The sequence below is a fragment of the Scatophagus argus genome, chromosome 1, assembly GCF_020382885.2.
Source record: "Scatophagus argus isolate fScaArg1 chromosome 1, fScaArg1.pri, whole genome shotgun sequence".
NCBI lineage: Eukaryota > Metazoa > Chordata > Actinopteri > Scatophagidae > Scatophagus > Scatophagus argus.
Window position 1 is genome coordinate 2661668 of NC_058493.1, and position 18083 is coordinate 2679750.

Sequence of the window (18083 nt, forward strand, 5' to 3'; positions counted from 1 at the left end):
TGAATCATGTAGTTGAATGTAAGGTATGGAATGTTTCATTAACAGTTTCTGAATAATTGTTAAATAGTAGCACAGAACAGAGCAGCTTACATAGCACATCACAGTCCAAATAGAACAAGTGGAACATCCATCCATCCATTTTCTATACCGCTTATCCATCAGGGTCGTGGGGCGCTGGAGCTTATGGAGCCTATCCCAGCTGACTACGGGCTTCATCCTGGACTGGTCAGTGCTAACTACTGCACCACTCTTCCGCCACAAGTAGAACAATGAATAAAGAAGGGAGGGAGGGTAGTCTACTGTTTCATGCAAAACATCATGGTCATTAAAGCCCTAAGATGCTTTATAGAAACCTGTTGTTCTTCTCAGAGGAACATTATTACTTCAACAGACAGTCTTCTAATGGTCATTTTTCTTTATATCTACAGTCGCTGTAATATAGTGAATGGGTATCTAAATCAATCAGTATTTCAGTACAAAGATATTCTTTACAAAGCAATTTCTCCCATCTTAGATTAGAACCGTAGAGTTAAACCTATTCTGTTCTTATTAAGCTTCTAAAAATATTACAATTTGACAATTTATCCTGTCTGAACTATTTTAATTATTCACTTAAATTTATTTTACTTCACCTGTCTTGATGGTATTCCCTGTTCTCGCTGCTGAATTGCTGTTACCTAAATCCACTTCTTCCTTATTGGCTTCTTGCGGTTACCAAGTTTTATTTTGAAATTTTTATCCTGATACGCTTTATCCGGATAAAAAGTGGGCGGCTTGGCGTTATTTTGAAATTACTACCGGAACTACCTCCGCTGTCCGGTTCGGTCGTACTTGACACAGCGCACGTCTGGATTGGAAAGTTTGCATCGTGGAATCAGGAAGTCCTGTGAAACATTTGAGTCAAACCGTAATCTGTGCCTGCCACTGCTAAAAAGTTCAGAGCCGTGAAACCCTGTCGTGATGCTCACTGGACGTCTCAACCATGCGGTGAGTGGGCAAATTATTACTGCTGTGTCATGAGAGGTAGTTTAATTGCAGCTTTGAGTGCAACAAGTGCTCACGTTTGCTCCATTAGAACTGGTTCGTGACGTCATTACAGAAAAACAAACCAGTCTGTATTTACCAGTCTGCCAGTTTAATACACATTTTCCTTTTTTTGCAAATAACGTACACAGTGAAATATAATACAGTCTAGTTTCCGCACTCGCAGGAAGTACTTTTAATTTCGGCGTTATTGTGAGCCAGAAAGAGGCACTGATTTAAAAAAAATAAAAAAAGATCTCTATCTTGAGAATAAAGCTGAATTTCCAGTTCTTCTGTTTTGGTAACCTGGGACGAAGCTTGATTTGGATTCGATAATAACAAAGAGTGTGTGATGCCAACCCCAATTAAAATTGGGTAAGAGGCTGGGTACAATCTGGTTTTCAGAGACCTGGGCACCCCCACACCGACTGTATTATCATTTCTTCCCTCGTGTTGGCATCTTAGGCTATGAAAGAGTTGCATGCGCAAATACACACACCCAAACATCCTTTGGGGACGTTACACAGACTTAAATTCATTTAAATTTTTTTAATGCCCCCATAGACTTAAATTCATTTCCTGGAGACTTATCTTAACCATAACATTAACCTAAATCTAAAAATAACCCAATAATTATGACCCAAAAATAAGCTTTTTGTCAATTGGGAACAAGGAATTGGAGAAACTGTAACTGGTTAACTTTTCTGTGGCCTAAAGTGTGTCCACACACAAGGAAACACAGACAGAGGAGATGTAAAAGAGGGAACTGAACACATAGTACTACTATTATTCAGATGCACTAAACACATCTTATTTTGCACTTAATTACAGTTATTTTATCATGAATTCAACATGTATTAATGAAGGTCTTACACTTATCTCGCTGACCGGATTTTAATGGCATTTTTGCTGTGTGTTTGTCTACATGTGGATCTTTCAAGTGCAGTCTTCCAGTCATGAGAGATTTTGATGACCTCCTCTTTTACAATGGGGTTATTCCTCTCAGTGGCAAGAAGACATATATTAGTTAGTGTCTCTTGTTCACAAGTCCTGGAGTTTGGCCTGTAGCCTGTCCTCCTCCTCTTCAAATCGATAAAACTCACTGAAGATATGAGCAGCATTCTGTGCTTAGACATCTGAGTTGTCCTTCTACTTTGATGGCTCAGTCAAACAGCACAGTAATGACAGCATTTTCTGCCTCCCCTTTGCCTTAAGATCATGTCTAGAGCTCCTGAATTTGTGTATCCTGAAAGGTAAAGTACAGTTTTCCTCTGTAATAGTCCATAAAGGACTGTGGCTGGTGGTCAACTGTTGAACATGTTAAACAGTACTTACTTAACTTTTGTCAGCACCGTTCATCACGTGCCTGTCCATCAATCCCATCAGACACTTCAATCACTCAGCCTGATTGATGGCATTTGAGACAACTGCACTTTGCATCTTTGCTCCTCCTGTGACCAGATCAGGTGATCCGTCGTTGGTAAGGTCCTCCAGGAAATGTATAACAATAGGGAGGGCCGTGTAGTCTTTAGCAAGTTTATGTAAATCAAGGATGCTCTGACTTGGATTTATGGCTTATTGTACTTTTTACAAATGCAGTATAGTGATTTGTTGTCAGTGAAAGTGTTTTTCGTCTACGTCTAAAAGATTCAATCATTGTGCCTGGCACTTGAATACAGAGTGTTTTGTCATTTTGGCTTCGGGTTCTGGACTGAAGATCTCTCTAAGACCCCCTTGTGTTGACTGTCCCATCATAATTCTGACCACGGAGATCTTTCACATCTTTTCCTTCTGCGTGTTCATCACTAAGTATGTGAGGTTGTGTTCAGTGGTCTCATCAAAGGTAGACTACCTCCTGAAAATATGCTGTGTTGACGGTTATCAGTGTCATCGTGTCATCTTTTTACAAGAATGCACAACACTGACACCCTCCTTTTCCCATTACTGACTAGCTGTTAGGAAGATGGATAGATACTTTATTGATCCCGTGGGAAATTCAAGTTAGAGCAAAAGACAATCTATTTATATTATTTTCCACCAAAAAAAGAAAGAAACTCAATTAGAAGGATGTCATATTTCCCAAACCATATATGGGATCATCATCTGTTGTGTTTGAGCTTTTTCTCTTTATAGGCAGTGCCTTACTCATGTTAGCTAGCCTACATGCCATGTGCTCGTGTTCTGCAGTAATACACAAAGTGGACTTTGATAGCAGTGGCACTTGCATCACATTTTTGACAGAGTTTCCTGGGCAATGATTCAGAAGTTGACTCATGAACAGCTCTGCAGACACCTTCACAGATACAAATGGTTTGTTTTTGAATGATTGGATATTTAATAAAATGTCAAATGATATCTTTCAGGGGTATAATATATAGACAGAATTCTTGTTTCTGTACAGAGGAGGCCACATATTTAATATACACTTGTCAGTATATACTTTGTGCAGCAGCCAGTTTCTCATTTATACCACCAGTCCGCAAAAACATCCTTAAACAAAGATTGATAACACAATCAACACAATCCACGTGCACTAGCCCAGCCTCTTTCTGTGGGTCCCTTTTCAGGACTAAAGCCTTGATCAAATCATTTTGACCTCTGCTGGAAAGGACAGATTGTTTTTTGTGTGAGATTTGATTACATCAAGATGAGAAGCTTTTAGGAAGTTTCCTCTGCGTGAAATTGAGATGCTTTTATCGCAGCCTCTGAAGTTTAGTTAAGTCCTATTTAATGTCCGTCTCAATTCTTTTGCCTTTCTCTGTCTTTGACAGTTTTCATGCCATGGTCAGCCTTTTGGAAGGCTGGGTTCACTGCCCTTCTTTTACAGGCCTGATCAAGCTTAGCGTATGTGACTCACTACTGTACTGGATTTGAAAATTTAATGAAGACCTCAAAGTGTCTGATGCTTTGAATTTGGACGTGGGCTGTATCTGCGACAGCTGCAGCCTTGTTGCCGGACGCTGGCCGGTCCATACGGCTCTGAATTTTCATCTGTTTTGCACACTGTATGAAGGGCTATATGGTCCCTTCCTGTCTCTGCATAATCTAATATTGACATGTGGATGTATTCAGGGCTCTTATCTAATGTGAAGTTTGTAGCACAATTTAATGCAGAAAATTAAAAAAAAAAATTCTACTTTTAAAGTAGTGCATTTTGATTGCATGGTCAGAAGTACTGTGTGAAAACTCACAGTGATGGTTTGGTACATTTCCTGTTTTTTGTTGACTGTCATTTCATATAGAGAAAATATTAGGAACTCCAGCACAGAAATATCAAAGAAATACCAGCACACCTCCTCAATCTTTCAAAGTCATTTTCAAAATTAGTTGATGGTTTTTAAATTGGTATACCATTTGGGCTGCACAGACTGGTAGCATGGCTCTGGAGAACTTTGTGTGTTTATTGAGCCATCACTGCTGCTTTGTCTTGCAGGTTCTTGGCTGAATCCAATCCTCCTCTATCTAGAGGTACTCTAGAGCTCTGCTCGTGATTATCCAGTGACTCCAGTAGGAATGTCCTACTGGTCAGTTGGCCTTCCCCAGGACTCGAGGGACACTCTCGGCACCATGGAGCAGCAAATCAGTGAGTCTTCTCTTTGTCTCTCTCTAAACTCTAACTCAACACATAGCCTGGTTTTCTTTGTGGTATTAGAGGTATGAGGCAGGTTCAAACTGAAATGTACCAAAGTGTGGAGCAGCACTGCTTAAATATAGCAAAAAGAGAACTGAAACTGATTGACGGACTTATCTTTTGCAGTACAACTGTATTTATGAACCTCGCTGTGCTTACTGAACACAGTGAGAAAGTTTTAGTCTCACATACACAACACATACTCAACAGATACTCAACAAATACTCACAGATTACAGGAGATTGTAGTACAGTTGTGTGGTAAATGAAGCAGTGTTATAGGTGATGGAGGACTACATAATGAGAAATGAGTCTGGTTGAGTGTGGCAGATTAGATTATAGTGGGTTGAGTATCCATCTTATTTTTCCTCAGCAACGAGGAAGCTGTTGTGATCTGCTGTTTCAGCCTGTCTTTTCACTTTCAGTCTGTGTCAAAAGTGGAGCCGTCTTGTGCTGCCTCATGTCTTCTGCTTATGGTCATCTTGTGCCTCCATTTTATCACATATTTGACCAGTTTTACAGTGTAACATACAGGGGTGATTCCCAACCTGTTCTGCAAGGTGTAGCCCAGTCAGATGAGCTCATGTACCCTTTCATCAACCCCACCAATTGCTTTCCAAATGTGTTCGTTTGAATTCATGTCAACCTGTCTGCTTGTCAACACTTAATCGTATAGAGGTGGATGTACTAGTGTATGTTTGTACACTTTAGCTGTCATTTAAAGTTTGATTGGTCAAGTCTGCATTTGTACTACAATGACATACAGTAGCCAAAGCGAGAAACCATTTATTTGTGACTGTTAATGGTCTGGTAGTTGACTCAATATGTTGATATATTTTATGTCAAATAAAACCATTAGTGTAATTTTTTTCACGTAAGTTGAGTTACCCCATGGCATACAGGTGCCATGGGTGGAAATCACTGACACACAGCGTTTGATGCTGCCAGAGCTGGGAGAAAGTGTGAGACTTGTATCCACTACAGTCTTACAAACATCAACTACACTGTAAGCTCAGTGATTTTTCACGGTGCTGGTTTCATTGTTGTCATAGTTAATAGTCATGAAGTCTGGTCAGAGGTGGCCCTATGGCCTATGTATGTTGTGGCTGGTTGTTTGCTCTGAATTCACCCTGTCAGATAGTGCTTCCTTCCCAGTATTTACTCTGTATATGCTGTAGAAATCAATAGGTAAGTTTGAGGTATAAGATTGGAGGTGACTCAGTGTCAGTATACCAGATGGATACTGTTGTGAGGGTTTCAGTGTGATTGTATCCCTTTGAGAAGCTGTTTTAGCTGCTTTTCTGTAGAATTTGTAAAATAAATCCATAAAGATAAACCCAACACTGAATATTTACTGTGATTGTTTACTCATTTATCTGTGAATACACTGGTGATATATAAAGATGGGCAACACACCCACAACACATCCCACTGTGCAAAAGTGAAACCAAAATATCCTGGATACAAGCGCTGCTATCATTCGATTATGATGTCATTTGGAGCCAGAGTGCTTATAGCTTACACTATATTGAGAAAAGTATTGGGACACCTGAACATTACATAAACAGGGACTGTCAGTACATGGACGTTATTGAGGAGATGGTCCCCCCTTTGCGGTTGAGGCAGCTCCCGCTCAAAGGTGTTCGACCAAACTCATCCAACCATGTCTTTATGGACTTTGTGCACTGGGACACAGTCATGCTGGAATAGAAAAGGGTCTTCCCCAAACTGTTGCTACAAAATTAGAAGCATAGCATTGTCCACAATGTCTTGGTATGCTGAGGCATTAAGATTTCCCTTCACTGGAAGTAAGGGGCTGAGCCCAACCCCTGAAAAACAGCCCCATAAAGAGGTCTGTCTGAATACTTTTTTTCTATATAGTGTAAGACTATGGGGTTTTACATTATGTTTGTGTAGTGGCTTGTGCACTGTTCAGCTTTTTATACGTCACTGCATCTACAGACAGAACACCATGGTTGAAGTTCAGCCTGCTTGCATGTGTTCTCAGACTAACATTGTTGAAACAAAGTAGATGATATTGTCCTAGTCAGATGCTTGGCCAGCTTTGTTTCCTGATCTCATAAAAACTCAACTTTTCTCCAAAATCCAAAAGATTTTTCCACTGCTGATTAATAAATAGTAAATACCCTCATTGTTTTTTTCTGTATATTTTACCAATTGCTATACTATTTGAATTTTTAGGACAGAGAGATCTAAACCAAAACAGTGACACAGATGTGCCGTGCAGTTTCAAAATAAAGGCATATCTTAAAGATGAAGCTATGGATCGATGTTTTCACTTTTCAGTCATACTTGATTGTTCAACGTTGAATAAATGTATTGATCCAGACTGATTGATCATCACAACCCTAGTGGTTGTTGATGAGAATCCTCTGACCTGACTCTGATGTCACACTTAGAATATATTTTAGGTACAAATGGAGGTATTTCACTGGGTTTTACTGGAGTGGGACACGGATAGTGTTATATGACAGTAGACCATCACAGAGACACTGTGGGGCAGAGAGACAGAGAGGGAGACAGGAAGCTGAGAGGCTAGCGTGGCTCTTAAACAAAGGAGCATCATTCCCCGCTCCCTCTCCCTGCTACCCCCCTCCTCCTGTTCCACCACCTCTCCGCCCATGTCTCCCCACCCTCCTTCTCTCCTCAGCCCGTCACAGGGTTAGAGAGGCGGGAGATCGTCCAGGGAACACAGCCGGGATGGCTGAGGATGCTGGGTAGAAGCCACACGGCAGCTTGAAGGGAAGCAATGAAAAGAAAGTGAGCTTTAGATGTGATGGAGGCAGCAGGAAGAGGAGGAATCGCTGCTTTGCGATGAGCAGGTTAGTGGGAGAGAGGAGCTGAGGGGCAGAGCTAAATGTTGGCTGGAGCCTTGTTTATATGCTGCACATGTAGGGCTGACTGAGCCTTAAAGCTACTTTGTGCTGAGCTCTGGCTCTGCTAGCAATTTACTGCCATCATATCTGGATCAGCTAGTATGGTCTGATGACTTCATACTGTAAAGCTCATTAGGACAGCAGTGCTTGTTCATGAAAATCCACTAACCTGATTCTTCGTGGATGTCAGAATACCAGAAACTTAGTAGTTCATACCAATACCAGTGAAAATCCGCAAGTCTTGATACCCAATCTGTTCCCGCGATAAAAAAAACAAAATAAAACAAAACGATAAATCCCGTGTTTACATCAGGTTAGCCTTTAGCCACTGTAAGGTTTTATGGCTTTGTTGGCAACACAGGATAAGAATAACAAGGATAAGACTTTGGTTATGTTGTTAATGTAACCAGGGTAGCTTATTTTCAATAGGATAAAATGCATTGTTTACTGTGAATCCTGCAGAAATGGTCAATTCCATCACCGGTAACTACTATTTAAGGAGAATGTAAAAACACTGAATGGCTGTTGCAGAAAAATAACCAGAAATAGGGATGAAATGGTTTAATTACATTAATTAATCTTTAGCATGATAACTTTAACATTTATTTACCCCTGCGATTTATGTAAAGCAGTTATAGAGCCACTTACAGAACTACACATTCCTGAACTGTTCCATGAAAAGAGGAAGCTTGTGGTATGGGCCATCAAGATCACTTGGTGACCAGGCCCAATTATGAAGCTGCTGACAGTGGCAAAGAGCTTTTATTATCTGTGAGAACTGATACAGATACATTTCGTTTTGATGTTGTATTGATATTACAGTTTTAATATACTAAGTCGAATTTAAAGTCATTGAACTGAGCACTGTTGCCATTTGACTAGATTTGCTTAAGTATTTAGATTTTTTTCTGCTTTATACTTCTACTCCACTAGCTACATATCAAAAGAAAGTGTACTTTTTATTCCACTATCATTGTCACATTTCGGATTAATGTGTTACTTACAACACACATAGGCTTATAGAATACAGTACATTGTTTAAAGTTAAATCAATGCTTTCCAACCCTTTTGGCTAGTGGTCTCTGACTGGAAGTCTGTCTGGAAGTCATAGCAAACAGACAGACATTTCCTCCTTTTAAACTTCTCATATGCTTTAAATCTTAGAGGTAATTGTTACATTTGCACAAAACGATAATGAAAAGACCCAAAGGTTACTAGTACCACATAATACTAAATAGTTTTCTAACACCACTGTATTTTTTTCTTCTTTACTATCTTGTTAATGGTCTCTTGACCTTTCAGATTTATTTTGTGACTCATTGGAGGCCTGACCCCTGGATTGGGAACCACTGTGCTTCACTACCTAACTGTGTGTAAAGTAGTGAAAAATGTTTCTGATTGAGTGCATTAAGTTATGTAATTGTCTAATTGTTCAGTCAAGGGAGATTTTCTATGAAATTAGCATTTTATTATTTCTGATACTTTTGTAGATGGCAGGAGTTTTCCTTGCAAAAGAGTACATGGTTGCATTGGTACTACTACTTCTTCCACCGCTGGTTGCGTGTGACAGTTGATTTAGTTTGCTTTGTAAATTATGTCTCCCCCACTAATGTTTAACCCCTTAGGGTTAAATTTCATTGCGGATGTGAAGCTGGTTCCTTCTTGTGGTCCAGCAGTGACAGAGGCAAAGTGAAACAATCAATGAATTTTTGTTGTCTAGAATATCACTGTGGAAATTCCCCTGAAAGCTTCACACTTACACTGATTAGCAGTACCCATAAGCCCCTGCCATTGCTGCTGATTCATAATTGTAGAGAGCAAAAAGTCTCCATTGAAGCCACCTCAGTTGAAACTGCCCTCCTTGCTATCACAGAGAAACTGCACACTGCAACCCCCTGTTGCCCTGTTGTCATGTTGCTGGACATTTCAGCAGCTTTTGACACTGTGAACTGTGGGATCCTCTTTAAATCCTTCAGGAGCTAGTATTGTGCATAACGTGGATTGTGCACTTTGGTTCTGCATTACTTCAATCAATGTACATTTGCCCTTGTGTACAGATGTAAAATTTGGGGGAAAAAGGTTGCACTTGTTTGTTATTTTGTATCAGCAGTTCCCTGAATTAAGGTATTAAAACTGCAGTCAGGAGAGAAAAAAACTGGAGGTTTTTATATCTGTGTGTTTTCTGTAACATACCTCTGTGTTTCTTTTCTGCCATGTTAACATATGATCCACAAGATCCTCTCATTTTCTCAAAACCAAATTCTCTTCCTCCTCTTTGCTGAGCTCCTCTCTAATCAGATCACATTGATGTTTAGTCTCTGCTATTGTTTATTCATGTAGCAGAAGTCAGTAGTGTGTGTTTCCTTTGATCTCTAAACCAGATGGGCCAGTGAAAGGGGAAATTCAGTAATGGAGGAAATATTGACAGGCTCATCTGACTCAAGGTCTTCTTTCAGCTTTCTCAGATACGTTACATGAGGTGATAGGGGAGTATTGATGGTGGGCCTAATGGCTACAGGCTCTCTCTGTATTAATTATTCATAGTGAAGGCACTGGGCTGCAGGAAGCAGGCACATGCAGCCCAGACACAGCTGAAAGAGGAAACAGAAGTGTTGGCTGGTTTAAATGAATAAACGCCCTACCAAACATAGAAGTTAATAACGAGTGAGTTCTTACAGTGTGTTCCACACATTCATCAGCTTTGTCGAAATGGTTCTAATTATTGTGTGTTTAATTACTTGAGAGGTTTTAGCTTAATTACCAAGAAATGGATGTACAGTGTATATTGTATGTTGTATGTAGTAAATACGTAGTAAACCAGCGGTTAGAAATTAAAGGCTTATTCACACCTCTTACAGTTGAAAACCAGAATACTCTCTCTGTGGTCGGACGTCTGTTTGCATAGAACTGGTATGACCTGTGGAAGGCACTGATGCCTCACACCGTGGTCTTCCTGCTCTGCTTATAGCACAGGTAGTGTCAGAGCTTTAAATAAGTGAGCAATCAGTGTCACACTGTCATGTGTGCTGGACAGTTAAGTGTTTGGTTCAGTTTGCCAGTCTCATTCAGTGCCTAAACCAGTGCAAACCCACTGAAGTTGCATTTGTCATTATGAGACATGAGGGCAAATGAAAAAGCAGCTTACATCAGTAACCTGTGCTGATGGTGCTAAATCTAATTTGGATTGCATTAGTTTCAATAAGCAGTATGACAACATGATTAACCACTTAGGGCCGACAGTGTCATAAAAGACTTCAAATAAATGTTTATTGTACTATTATTATACTGTTATTGTTTTCCTCAAATTAGATATTATACACCACCAATTGTGACCCGGGTTTCAACATTGTATATTAATAATGAAGACATTGAAATTGATGCTTTGATGACAGCTTTGCACACTCAAGGCATTTTCTGTGTTTCTTGGCCCAGAAGTCTCTTCTGCTTGTTGTTCTTCTGAAGTAATGGCTTCTTTGCCGCAGTTCGATCATGAAGGCCTGATGAACACAGTCTTCTCTGACCAGTTGAAATATGTGTGCCACTTGAACTCCGAGAAGCATTCATGTGGGCTCTAATCTGAGGTGCTGTTAACTGGCAGTTTCTGAGGCTGGTAATTCTAACAAGCTTATCCTCTGCAGCAGAGGTAGCTCACGGGCTTCCTTTCCTGGTACGGTCCTCATGAGGACCAGTTTCATCATAATGTTTGGTGGTTTTGGTGATACTTTCATAGTTCTTGAGATGTTTTGGTCTGACTGACCTTCATGTCTTAAAGTAATGGTGGATTGTCTTTTCTCTTTACTTCACTGAGTGTTTCTTGCCATAATATGAATTTGTACAGTAGTTGTAGTAGCATTAGTAGGGCTATTGACTCTGTACCCACCCTTCCTCTGCACAAGACAACTGATGGTTCTAAAGCACATTAAGAAGGCAGGAAATAGCATACCTGTGAATTGAAAACCATTCCAGGTGACTATCTTGTGAATCTGATGAGAGAATGTCCAATGTGTGCAATGTTGTCATCAAAGCTAAATGTGGCTACTGTGGACAGTCTAAAATATAAACCATATTCTGGGTTGTTCAGCACTATGTTGTTTACAGCATAATTCCCGCATGTTCTTTCATACTGTTGTTTGGATGTCTTTAGTATTAATGTACAATGTTCAAAATAATAAAAATAAAGAAAAAACACAGAAGGATAAGGTGTGTCCAGACTTCCTACACACTGGAGCTTTAATAGGCTTTAATGTGTCAGCTCTTTCTAGTTTTTTTTCTGTCGGTTCTGTCGATTTTTTTTCTGTCAGTTCTCTATTTTTGTTTTTATTGTTTTAAGATTTTTTTTTTGACTTACCAAAACTTGTAGTAAAACTCTACAAGTTATCTCTACTAGCCTACTAGCAAACAATTAACCATGCATTCCCAAATATGCTGTATCCCCCGTGTCCACAGCTTCTAGAAGGAATACAGTTCGTTCACAATATAATCATTGAGTCAGTCAAGTCTGGTCCCTTAAGAAATTCACAAACAGTTCTGCGTCAGCTGGAGTCCTGAAGGTATTAAGAGAAGAAAACTTGGCTGCAAAGGATTCACTTGGCACCGGATGCTGCTAACGCCTTCTTACATGATTGAAAGACTGCTGCACTTCTGTCACCTCAAGTTGTTTAATCAGGAAAGATGTAGACATTGGCACTGGGTAAAGTGTACTCGTTGATGGCTGAGAAGGAGAATGTTGAACAGATCCCAGTCGTTGTGGATCTTGGTGATAAAGACCTATAAAACAGGAGATACTCGGTTATGAACCAGAAAGCCTATGTTAGTCTCAATGCTTTAAGAAGTTCTTATTGGTTAGATATAGAAAATGAAAGTTAAATACTGAATGTTGACATTTTCTTTCCTATAGTATTATTATTATATAGTATAATGTCAATATTAATGTATTTTTCCTTTAAATACCAGTATCAATGCATGATATGAGTTTGGTGACAAGTGCTTATTCCACCTGCCTCCAGAAGCTGTTCCTTGTTCACAGTGTGCACTAATCTACTCAGCTGTACTGTTCATGCTATGAGAGCTTTCTTTAATAGGTTGACCTAGTTCTGGGCATATGCTGCTAACGGGGCTACAGTACTACAATGTGTTCGACGAGCAGCATGCTGCCTCTGCCTTATCCCATTCCTCCTCACAAATACTTTTTTAAACTGCCCTCTGTGATTGTCCTTTGTGCCATCAGGCCCTGGGGAGGAAATGGGAGCCAAAGCATCGCTGGTGGAGGGTCCGGGACGCGGCTCTGCTCTGGTTCCTTCTCCCACTCTGGAGAACATTCATGCAGCATATGAAGAAAAACAGGAGGAGGTTGCCAGGGAGCTGGTCCAACAGGCTTGCTGTGTGGAGTGCAGCGCGGGGATGCCCCGCATCGACGGGGTGAGTGCACTTAAAATATACATGACAGTCACACTGCTGGTTGGATGTGATGAGTCTTCATCTGGCTTGTAGTAGAAAACTTTTTACACTGATTAGATACTGGTACTTGACAGAGAGTCTACCATCCAAGCAAACCAAAATCAGAAGTGAAAATTTGGCTACAGGTTTTCAATTCAGGAACTGAAGATCTTTCATAGTATGACTTGAAACCACCGTCTGCTGTCTGGAACTAAAACATAAAAGCTCAATAATTCTTCTCCCCATGACTGTTCCTCCCCATATTGTGAGTGAGGCAAAGCACAAAGGTGAGATAATGGGCCAATGTGATGTCTTTCATATCTGTAGAAACGGCTCCTACAGGTACAGTAATAGAATAATGATCATTAGTTTAATAACCAACTAATATTTCTGGTAGCAAGGTGTAAATTACTAACCAGGCCCATCCGTAGATCCTTAAAATTAAAGGTGTAAACTTGTCAGAGTCAAACAGATGTAGGTTATTAGAAAAGATCTAAGAGACTTTTGTTGGAACCAGGTGGCTGGTTGCAAGGCTGATTCATGTCTCTGTGCTGCCTCCCATTTTGGACAGAATGAATCCAGGTTACTTCCTCATTTATACACAACTCACTTATTGTTTCCTTTGAAAACAAACACACTGTAGTTAGGCAATGGAGAAAGCTAGATTTTGTCTGCTCAGGGAACCTTGTCAATTTTTATCTTAAACCATTAGGCTATTTCGCATGTCAATAACCACTCCTCTGGTCTCTCTCCTGGTTGAGGATATCCGAAGTCCTTTAAAAAAGAAACAAACAAACACACATAGCATACAAATACACAGGAGAAATTTCTATTTGATGTTGTTTCTTTCTGAACAAATCAGACACTCTTTCACAACATAGTTTCAGTCTTACAGATTACTAATTGAGCCTGGCAGAAATGAAAAAAATTATCACGTAGGAATCTTACTTGACTACAACACTTGCTGAATGCTTGCTGGTGCTGTTCAAACAAATAGTACAGGGAACTAAACTCTAGAATTAAATCAGGAACAAAACTCCCCCTCACAAACTCCCTTTTGGCCTTGAAGATACTTGAGCTCATAGATTGTTCTTATAAGAGTTCCCGTGGTCAAATAAAGTTATTGTATTCCTTCAAACCTTCAGAGGAACATTTCTAACAATGAAAGAAAAACCCTATTTGATTGTCTTTGGGTGAGTAAGTGGGCTTGGTGCAAGTTTGAGACAATAATAAACTAGACCAATATCCATAAGAGGGCTTAGGGGATTCTGCATTTTTTAAATATCTGAATTCAAAAAACTCTTTTCCTCATTCACCTTGATATGGTGGCTTTTATTGTTTTGTTGACTCCATTCTGTACTAATGCCTCAGCTAATTCATTAAATAACACGTGAACAGAGGATTCTCCTGTCTCTTATTCTGCACCATAATTGCATTATTCACTTGCAGAGATGCAGAATGTTCATTGCAGTGCTTCAGTGCTCTGTGTTGTTTGTGCTGTTATGAGAAGCGAGTGGATGCGCTGCTCTTGTTGTTTTTATTTTCGAATGCGTCTCCATCAGGCATCAGCAGAGATCTGGCCTACTTCTGCCTGTGCCAGCTCAGATCGAGCTGGTTACCCGCTGTGGTCCTGCGGGACAACAGGAGATCCAAAGATGAACCTGTGTGAAATATGAGAGGCATGCAGAAATGAGGATCAACATTTCTGCATCCAGCAACAGATTCACTGATATGAATGAATACTTGAGAAAACCTACAGCTTTTCTACAAAATCTGTTACTTGTTTGATCAAATAAATACATAAATCTGTCAAATCAGTTGGTTAATCAATGATAACGGTGATAAGCATGAATCCATTCAGTCACAGTATGTAATTTCAGCCAAAGAGTAAAAAAGTGAAGTAAAAGTAGCGTCTTCAGCACCATTGCTGATGAAAATCTACCTGACGTGACTCATGGACCCTCTATTGTTCACAGGTGAGGTAATGTTTTAAACATTTATTCATGTTATGTTGCGTTCGCTGCCTTACTGCCTCGCTCTCTGACTCTCCCCTGGAAGTTATATCGACAGGCGACCAAATGAAACACACCTTTACCTTGAATACTATTGCAGATTTTGTTAGGCGTGAACATTGTGGGAAACATTTGTGATAATGTAATTGTATAACTCGACAAAAAGTATGACAAAGTTGCTTTTGAGCCTTTTAATGCAGAAATGGTAGATAGGGTATGAGTCAGTTGTCAAGTTAAAATACCAAACATCTGATGGTTACATTTCCTCCTTCATTCAAATGTGGCTTTAGGGGTGATATTGTCTGTTGGTCTCTTGCATGGATTAACAAACAACTGATTACCAGATATTCATGGTTCTCAAGGGATGGATCCTACTGACTTTTCATCCAGCACAGTTATGTGATGTCAATTTCATAATTCTTCCAGTTCTTTTGTTTATAACTAAATATTTGCAAAACTAATGACATTCACATCAACGCTCAATTAGCTAATCTTACTGAGAAAGTGAACATGGTAAACATGGTAATACATGATACCTGCTAATCATTGATATCTCAGCATTATCGTTTTGAGTGTGTTAGCAAGCTCACGCTAGTATTTAGTACTGCTTCACAGAGCCTCACAGAACTGCTAGCATGGCTTCTGTCCTGTTTTATATTTTAAATGAACAACTTTGAGTTTTGATATTTTTACATACAAGTATTGTATTCAGTAAGGCTTGTCCTCTAACTCACAGGAATCGCATTAGTCCATCCAGCTAGTTGCCATTTTACCTTGTTCTGAAGTCCCACGTGCTCCATGTTAAGTCAGAAGTTGCCAGAATGAGTTTGAAGATAAGAGACGTTCAGTTTTGTACAGAATGGTGAGAATGTCGAGCATGAGTTTGGTTGGATATTGTTGGTAGGCTCTTGCGCAAATGTGCAAGGATCTAAAATTCAGTTCTCTTTCCACCACGTACTGCAGGAATCTCAAGTTTCAATAAACTGATCCATTTCTGAGCCTGGATTTTTATGCAGTACTAAATATAGACTGAGGACTTCTAGTTTCTTTCATAACAGTTGCTTCCTCGTGTTTGTTAGATTACAACACAATTCTATTTGAGGACTGAATAAAGGACTTGCCTAACTCGCACCTGGAGTAATTGTTCTGTGTCTCGACTTCTTTTAAGGAAATGGTAAGTTTAGGAACGTGGTGGTTTTTGGTTCATGGTCAGAGAGAAATGGCCTTCAACAGTTAGATATTCCAAGATGGCATGAAACCTTGTCACTGTTCAACCTGAAAAACCAGTCCACCATGAGCAGTGTATTATCATATTCCTCCCAGAATTACTTCAGTTTCGATTTATGTTGGAGACTTAAGCAAGGAGAATTTAACATCTGTCTCTCTTTTTCATCGTATTCATCAGCTTGTTTAGAAATAGACTTGCAGTTCAGTGAAACATACAGTACCTCTTTTTAACTGACATTTAATTCAATTCAATTTTATTTATAGAGCACCTTATACAATCAAAATTGTGCACTCTGCACAAACCTGCACTCTGTGATCTGAGTGTTCTATTGGGAATATATGGGACTATTAGATCCTGCAGGTATGATGGGGCTAGTCCATTTAGGGCCTTATATGTAAGTAGGAGAATTTCAAAGTTTATTCTGAATTTTACCGGAAGTCAGTGAAGAGAAGCTAAGATGGCGGAGATATGATCCCTTTTACTGATTCCTGTTAAAACTCTACCTGCTGCATTCTGGATCAGCTGCAGGTTATTAATAGAGTAATTTGGACATCCTGACAATAATGAGTTGCAGTAGTCCAGCCTAGAAGTAACGAAAGCATGGACAAGTTTTTCAGCATCACTCTGAGAGAGGACACTCCTAATCTTAGCAATATTACGGAGGTGAAAGAAGGCGATCTTAGAGATCTGTTTAATGTGATGAATAAATGACACGTCCTGATCAAAGATAACGCCAAGGTTCCTCACAGTCGTACTGGAGGCCAAAGTACTGCCGTCCAGAGAGAGAATGTTATCAGCTATTCTAGTTCTGAGATGTTTGGGGCCAAAAACAATGAACTCAGTTTTGTCTGAGTTTAATAATAAAAAATTGGAGGTCATCCATGTTGTTCACATGTCTTGTGGTTACTATAAACAGCCAGTTTTGTGAAGCTCGGCTACCTGTTTACAAAATTGGACTTCAAGATAAAATTTAGTCACATTATATTTTTGCTTTGTTTCATCTGTTATTGACTGTTAGCATAGCATTGTGTATCTGCTTGCATCACACACGTGGGCCTAGATGGTTGGCTCAGTCACAGAAAGAAAGATAAATCTTTTAATAAATTAATACGTTTCTTAATAAATATAATAAAAAGTCCTGATCCTGAACTTGAAGTTTTATATAGCAAAATGTCAAATCCCAAAACTCGAGGTGCAGTTTGTGGGAAAAGTCAGAGGTTGTGAAACGTTTTTAATCATGATAATAAATCCCAAATCACAGTGGGCCCAATAACACTCAGCTATAATATAATTAGTAACTTTAATAAAACTATTTTGGAACTAGAATGTAAACGTTGCATGAAAAATAAAAACATTATAAATACATTTAATAGAAAAGTTTATTTTTTACATTGAAAATGCACTCTGCTGGTAACTTTCTCTTCAAATATGATTGCCTTTTTTTTATAAGTGCAAAGACATTCTCACTGAGCATGTGCAGAGTGAGTTTAATCGCTCATTTCTGACATCCATGTCACAACTTTCACTGGTTTCCCCCAGTGGTTTGGCAGGAGATGTTTAACTTCACGGTTCACAACCTTCTTTATAATCACAACTGCTGATGATTGCTGTGAGGCGCTGTTTACTGTAGCTGTAAAGAAACTATAAAATTATAAAATCCAGCATTAGCATCAGCATCTAGCATATTCAGTTAAGATTTATTGTGAAACCTTACTTGTATGTTTGGTGACAAATTTACCTTCCGTATCAAGAAGACAACTTCACCAAACCATTCAACTGAGAATTATGATTCTGCATAAAAAAATGTTTGAATGTAATGCAGTAGTTATTTAGCTTACCGGTTAAAGGAACATTTGA

General features: G+C 39.4%; 1 protein-coding gene across 2 annotated transcripts in view; it reads left to right on the top strand.

Annotated features, from left to right (window-relative positions):
- The first annotated feature begins 810 nt into the window (after window positions 1–810).
- Window positions 811–18083, top strand: part of lrrk1 (leucine-rich repeat kinase 1) — a 65255-nt gene continuing 47982 nt past the window's right edge. For both annotated transcript variants that reach the window (XM_046391259.1, XM_046391346.1), the window contains exons 1-3: window positions 811–987; window positions 4457–4606; window positions 12778–12968. In XM_046391259.1, coding sequence (XP_046247215.1) covers window positions 4537–4606; window positions 12778–12968 — 261 coding nt within the window. In that variant the 5' untranslated portion in view covers window positions 811–987; window positions 4457–4536. The remainder of the gene's footprint in view (window positions 988–4456; window positions 4607–12777; window positions 12969–18083) is intronic.